The sequence below is a fragment of the Coregonus clupeaformis genome, chromosome 23 (genome assembly GCF_020615455.1).
Source record: "Coregonus clupeaformis isolate EN_2021a chromosome 23, ASM2061545v1, whole genome shotgun sequence".
In the NCBI taxonomy this organism is placed as follows: domain Eukaryota; kingdom Metazoa; phylum Chordata; class Actinopteri; order Salmoniformes; family Salmonidae; genus Coregonus; species Coregonus clupeaformis.
Window position 1 is genome coordinate 702,501 of NC_059214.1, and position 7,032 is coordinate 709,532.

Below are 7,032 nucleotides of genomic sequence, written 5' to 3' on the forward strand. Positions count from 1 at the left end.
GCAAAGTTCACCACTGTTTTCATTCATCAATATAGACATTCACGAGGTTATAGGTCACCGCCGGCTCTGGTTTCTATTTAGTAAACATTCTGACCAGAGCACCATGCTGCTGCAGGAACCGTACTGGACATACTGACCCTGTAGATTACATTGTCCAAAACAGTCTTAGTAAGGACAAAAATTGAACAAAAGCATTGCTGTCGACATCGTCAATGAAGATGCAGACTTTGACCTTGCAGATTTTAGCAGGTGGATTTCTTCAGAACTGCATTTGATGTACTGTATCCCACACCGTCATCAAAAATAACTATGTGACAAATGCACACAAAATATATTGGTTCCCTTTCATCTCAATGGAGCATAATTTTTTTATTTTTTACATTTGTCAATGAGTTCTGTTAGGATGCTGTGTACACCTCTCACAGACACAAGGGTGTTTACTCTGAGACAGAGTTATTGAAACAGTTACTGCTCACTAGGAGGGTGATATTAGAATTAGTCTGAGACAGTGTTATGGAGACAGTACTGCTCACTAGGAGGGTGACATTAGAGTTGCTCTGAGACAGTGTTATGGAGACAGTACTGCTCACTAGGAGGGTGACATTAGAGTTGCTCTGAGACAGTGTTATGGAGACAGTACTCCCCACTGGAGGGTGACATTAGAGTTGCTCTGAGACAGTGTTATGGAGACAGTACTGCTCACTAGGAGGGTGACATTAGAGTTGCTCTGAGACAGTGTTATGGAGACAGTACTGCTCACTAGGAGGGTGATATTAGAGTTGCTCTGAGACAGTGTTATGGAGACAGTACTGCTCACTAGGAGGGTGATATTAGAGTTGCTCTGAGACAGTGTTATGGAGACAGTACTGCTCACTAGGAGGGTGACATTAGAGTTGCTCTGAGACAGTGTTATGGAGACAGTACTGCTCACTAGGAGGGTGACATTAGAGTTGCTCTGAGACAGTGTTATGGAGACAGTACTGCTCACCAGGAGGGTGACATTAGAGTTGCTCTGAGACAGTGTTATGGAGACAGTACTGCTCACTAGGAGGGTGACATTAGAGTTGCTCTGAGACAGTGTTATGGAGACAGTACTGCTCACTAGGAGGGTGACATTAGAGTTGCTCTGAGACAGTGTTATGGAGACAGTACTGCTCACTAGGAGGGTGACATTAGAGTTGCTCTGAGACAGTGTTATGGAGACAGTACTGCTCACTAGGAGGGTGACATTAGAGTTGCTCTGAGACAGTGTTATGGAGACAGTACTGCTCACTAGGAGGGTGACATTAGAGTTGCTCTGAGACAGTGTTATGGAGACAGTACTGCTCACTAGGAGGGTGACATTAGAGTTGCTCTGAGACAGAGTTATGGAGACAGTACTGCTCACTAGGAGGGTGACATTAGAGTTGCTCTGAGACAGAGTTATGGAGACAGTACTGCTCACTAGGAGGGTGACATTAGAGTTGCTCTGAGACAGTGTTATGGAGACAGTACTGCTCACTAGGAGGGTGACATTAGAGTTGCTCTGAGACAGTGTTATGGAGACAGTACTGCTCACTAGGAGGGTGACATTAGAGTTGCTCTGAGACAGTGTTATGGAGACAGTACTGCTCACTAGGAGGGTGACATTAGAGTTGCTCTGAGACAGAGTTATGGAGACAGTACTGCTCACTAGGAGGGTGACATTAGAGTTGCTCTGAGACAGTGTTATGGAGACAGTACTGCTCACCAGGAGGGTGACATTAGAGTTGCTCTGAGACAGAGTTATGGAGACAGTACTGCTCACTAGGAGGGTGACATTAGAGTTGCTCTGAGACAGAGTTATGGAGACAGTACTGCTCACTAGGAGGGTGACATTAGAGTTGCTCTGAGACAGTGTTATGGAGACAGTACTGCTCACTAGGAGGGTGACATTAGAGTTGTGAACAGAAACAGCTAAGAGGGTACAGCACCATGCCATATATTACTGTATGATGATTGATTATTTATAACAATTAAACATGTTCTTATAAAATATGATAACAATAGCTTGTCTGTGATTCCAAATCAGAGCTGGACGTTATGGCTTCCTGACCTCTCACTCACTGTCATCAACCACATCCGTGGGTGGGTAGAGCCAAGAGCAGAGGCAGGTCCTGTGGTGTAGACCCACATTGGATTAGATTAGATTACCAACACCTTGTTGGTTCTGTGTATCTAGCTGTAGACTAGTTGTAAACTTGTCTGGCAACCTTTTCCTCTCTAACGTCATCCTTGATTGGTGACTTTACACAATAGTGCTTTAGGAACTTCCAGTAGTGAGGCCTGAGAATGTTCTCAGAACTGGGAATGGAGAGGCAGGAAAGTCCCAGGCTTGTACTTGTAGTACGTCAATAATACGGCAGATCCTGTTTTTTTTTTTTTAATCTTCACAAACATGTCATCTCTGTGAGGCCTAGTTTGATACACAGTGAACATGTCTTATTAGCATGGTAAACGTGGAGTTCAGTTTGAACTAACTATTGCCTCTTTGTTTGGAAAGTTATTTCAGTAGTTTCATCAACCTACCCGAAGGAGCAAACCGTCGTTGGAATCATCGGAGAGCCCGTCCTTCTGCCTTGCGGTCACTCCAAATTGTCAACTGGCAACTACCCAACAAAAACCCGAATCTATTGGCAAGATTTAACCCCCAAAGTGCTGCATGTTTTCAATGATGGAAATGAAGAGTATGACTACCAAGACCCTTTTTACACAAACAGAACAACAATTAACAGAGATCAGTTGGCTTCTGGAAATCTGTCACTCCTGCTCAACCCAGTAAATGTCCCAGACAATCGCCTGACCTGCCGTGTCATTCTAATAATAAATGGTGTAAAATCAGAAGTGTGCCAAATCACTCTCAATGCAGCAGGTAGGCTATGGATTGGAGAGCTATTGTCAAATCAGGCTCATGTTTGGAGGGTGGGACTGGAACACAATGGTTCTTTAGCTCATAATATAAAAATCACATCCTTGTTCTGGAAACATTCGCATTACCAAAGTAATATGTACCATAAATACCATCAGCACATCTTTCTCATAATCACGCTCGTTCCGGCGTTGTCTCATTGTGCTCCTTACAGCGAGATACCAGAAGCCCAATTTGACAGTAAACTCCACAGACATGACGCTGGTGTGCACCACTCGTGGAGGCTTCCCCGAAGCCCAGATGACGTGGAGGACCCATAACCGTACTCTGGGCCCTCAGGAGGCTGTCACCAAGACCACCCAGGATCCCGGAACGAGAACCTACAGCATCAGCAGCCGAGTGAATGGGACAGAGGGACAAAATATGACCTGCAGTGTCCACAACCCCACCCTCAACGAGATCCAGAGTACCTCTATCGTCATACGTAAGTCTGTGAGTTCTACCAAACAGTGAATGTACAGAGACAGTGAGGCCTAATCACTTCAGATGCACTGCTGAATGTCATTACAAAGATTTAAATCAGATTTAGACCAGTAAACGAAACCAATTCTCCTCAACTGGATTAGTTGCAATCCAGGGTGCCCGTTCAAGTGTTTCAGGTCACATGACAAATTCATAAATATCGAAGGTCAGATTGTGATGAAAGCGAGTGCAGCTCAAACCCAATTTGCCCTCAGACATCGCCCTCTAGTGGTTTGATTCAGTAGTAGTCATCTCATTGGAAACCATAATGATTTGGAAACAATTGGTAGCATGGCACATTAAGAATATCCAATATGTTGATTATTTTAAATGAGCTCCATAAATGTCTATGTTTTGTCTTTGTCATCACTCGGATAAGCAAACGGTATACAACTAAGAGAACATGTTGGATCGGGGGTTTCCAGGAGATAACTAAATCACAGCATTCATGTTTTCTTGTTCACGTACAACATGGTCTTCACATTGTGTCTTTACAGCCGAAAAGGAAAACCTTTCACTGGGAATTAGCCTGGCAGTTTGTGCGTCCGTCATCATATCGTTGATTGTGGTCATTCTCTGTATAAAATGTGAGTCTCAATCTTTTCCTTTTGAATTGACTTACAGTAGTAGTAGGCTGGCGTCGTGTTACTCAATAAGGATCAAAGGTAGTGTTATGTATTGTAAAAGTGGGCGTACTCTTCTGTTACTGCAGACCTCAACTTCATGAAGCCACTGAGAAAGATGATCCATTGCTGTCCACAATCTGATCCTGAACACCCTCCACAAGAACCAGGCGAGTCTTAGACTGCACAGTACTACAGTATATCTGTATAACTTACTACAGAGTGTCTGTATAACTTACTATAGAGTGTCTGTATAACTTACTATAGTGTATCTGTATAACTTACTATAGAGTGTCTGTATAACTTCCTATAGAGTGTCTGTATAACTTCCTATAGAGTGTCTGTATAACTTCCTATAGAGTGTCTGTATAACTTACTATAGAGTGTCTGTATAACTTCCTATAGAGTGTCTGTATAACTTCCTATAGAGTGTCTGTATAACTTCCTATAGAGTGTCTGTATAACTTCCTATAGAGTGTCTGTATAACTTCCTATAGAGTGTCTGTATAACTTCCTATAGTGTATCTGTATAACTTACTATAGAGTGTCTGTATAACTTCCTATAGAGTGTCTGTATAACTTCCTATAGAGTGTCTGTATAACTTACTATAGAGTGTCTGTATAACTTCCTATAGAGTGTCTGTATAACTTCCTATAGAGTGTCTGTATAACTTCCTATAGAGTGTCTGTATAACTTCCTATAGAGTGTCTGTATAACTTCCTATAGAGTGTCTGTATAACTTACTATAGAGCAGGGTTCTTCAATTCCGGTCCTGGAGGGCCGAAACACTTCTGTTTTTTATTTCTACCTGGTAGTTAATTGCACTCACCTGGTGTCCCAGGTCTGAATTAGCCCCTGATTAGAAGGAGAGGATGAAAAACAGAGGTGTTTCGGCCCTCCAGGACCGGAATTGAAGAACCCTGCTATAGAGTGTCTGTATAACTTCCTATAGAGTGTCTGTATAACTTCCTATAGAGTGTCTGTATAACTTCCTATAGAGTGTCTGTATAACTTACTATAGAGTGTCTGTATAACTTACTATAGAGTGTCTGTATAACTTACTATAGAGTGTCTGTATAACTTACTATAGAGTGTCTGAATAACTTACTACAGAGTATCTGTATACTGTAACTTATTATAGTGTATCTGTATAACTTTCCTCTCTCTGATTTGTCGTTTTCAGAAATTGAGGAACTGAATCCACAACAGTAGCGATCAACTCCCAAGCTCCTCCAGTGGTGAGGAAGAGGACCAGTAACTGTGTTGCTGGTGCACATTATTTTGAGCAACCAGCCATGGCTGGACAAAATGAGGACGTTGGTAATGTAGAAATATTGAGAGGCATGCTGCTACCAACAATCTTGCATTGAAGCTGATCTGTGATGCTAGTAATCTATTTGCAATAATCCAGCATTTAGGTCCAGGTGTTTATACAAAATATTTTACTTTATCTAAGGACGGATCAAATTGAGAAGCTAAGATGTAGGACTCACTTGAAGAAAATAACAGACAGTTACAGTCAATATCAATTAAAAGACACAAAAGGTGTACTTGGATAGTGAACCTGTAACTGAACCTGAATGTGTTGCGTTATAACGAAAGTGTTTTTGTCATAATGTGTTTTAGTATTTTCTATATGTCCCAACAGACACATAGACAATGAATAAAGAAACAATCACACCTCATTCAAACTCAGATAGGTATGGATAGAGATCACAGGAGGCTGGTGGCACCTTAATTAGGGAGGACGGGCTCGTGGTAATGGCTGGAGCGGAATCAGTGGAATGGTATCAAATACATCAAAGACGTGGTTCCCAGGTGTTTGATTCCATTCCATTTGCTATTTTCCAGCCATTGTTATGAGCCGACCTCCCCTCAGCAGCCTCCGCTGACAGAGATTCAGGTACTTTCTGTATCTAACTTGCAGGTCTGTGGATCATCTCGGTAGTGAATGTCTCATTGTATTTTATGACTGAGTGAATGTCATGTCTCATTGTATTTCATGACTGAATGAATGTCACGTCTCATTGTATTTTTATGACTGAGTGAACGTCATGTCTCATTGTATTTTTATGACTGAGTGAATGTCATGTCTCATTGATGGAATCCGTTACAGTGCCTATAGAAAATCTAGACCCCCCTTGGACTTTTTCACATTTTGTTGCGTTACAAAGCCTGCTAGCTAAAAATAGAGTTACCTGACAATGAAAGATAAACGATTTTAGAATATAACTACAGTATGTAAACTACAGAGCGCGGGTCGCTTGGGGGAGACCCTACGGTAGCCCCAGTTAGATCAGTTCGATCAGGCTACTCAACCGTGTTTTTATTTGTTTTGTCATTTTTTGTTGGGAAGGTTTACAGTAACGATATATTTCAATTCATATATTCAGTTTATATAAAATGTACCCGTGGGCTGCCACTCAAAATAAAAACTAAAGTAAGAAATAGATACAGAGAAATGATCATATTGATCAAAAAGGATTTTGTAATAGTATAATTGGTATGTAAATAAATAAAAAGCGGTGAGCCCCCCAACTCCTCATCCGATTCCCCCCAGCCCAACATGTCTCTGTCCAACCCCCCTCACCTGGAAACCATGTTTTCCCACCCCTTCCAACCCCTCCTGCAACAGGTTGGCTGTCAGTCCCCCCATATCTCTTTCTGCCCATCCCCCCACCACTTGTCCTCTAAGCCCCTCCCCCCTCCTCTAGCCCCCTAAACATCCAAGGTTGCCCTCCCTACCCCCAGAGAAAACCCTCCCCGTACCACCCCTCTCCCCATGGGCCTGAAAGCAAAGAAAGTATCATGCTGAATAGCCACCACTAGACAGCTTACCCCCTCCCCCCCCCCATTGCTACAGTTGTTACTATGGACAGTTGAAATCGGTAGTTTACATACACCTTAGCCAAATACATTTAAACTCAGTTTTTCACAATTCCTGACATTTAATCCTAGTAAACATTCCCTGTCTTAGGTCAGTTAGGATCACCACTTTA

At 42.3% G+C, this 7,032-nt stretch overlaps 1 protein-coding gene across 2 annotated transcripts in view; it reads left to right on the forward strand.

The window, feature by feature from the left end:
* The window catches only part of LOC121536425 (selection and upkeep of intraepithelial T-cells protein 9-like), a 6,440-nt gene extending 633 nt beyond the window's left edge, over positions 1-5,807 (forward strand). Inside the window, exons 3-7 of one of the 2 annotated variants that reach the window (XM_041843683.2) lie at positions 2,522-2,890; positions 3,102-3,371; positions 3,907-3,996; positions 4,122-4,202; positions 5,217-5,807. In XM_041843683.2, coding sequence (XP_041699617.1) covers positions 2,522-2,890; positions 3,102-3,371; positions 3,907-3,996; positions 4,122-4,202; positions 5,217-5,245 — 839 coding nt within the window. In that variant the 3' untranslated portion in view covers positions 5,246-5,807. Of the gene's footprint in view, positions 1-2,521; positions 2,891-2,926; positions 3,372-3,906; positions 3,997-4,121; positions 4,203-5,216 lie in introns of those variants that run through there. The other variant, XM_041843684.2, reaches the window with a different exon arrangement.
* Positions 5,808-7,032: the final 1,225 nt, after the last annotated feature.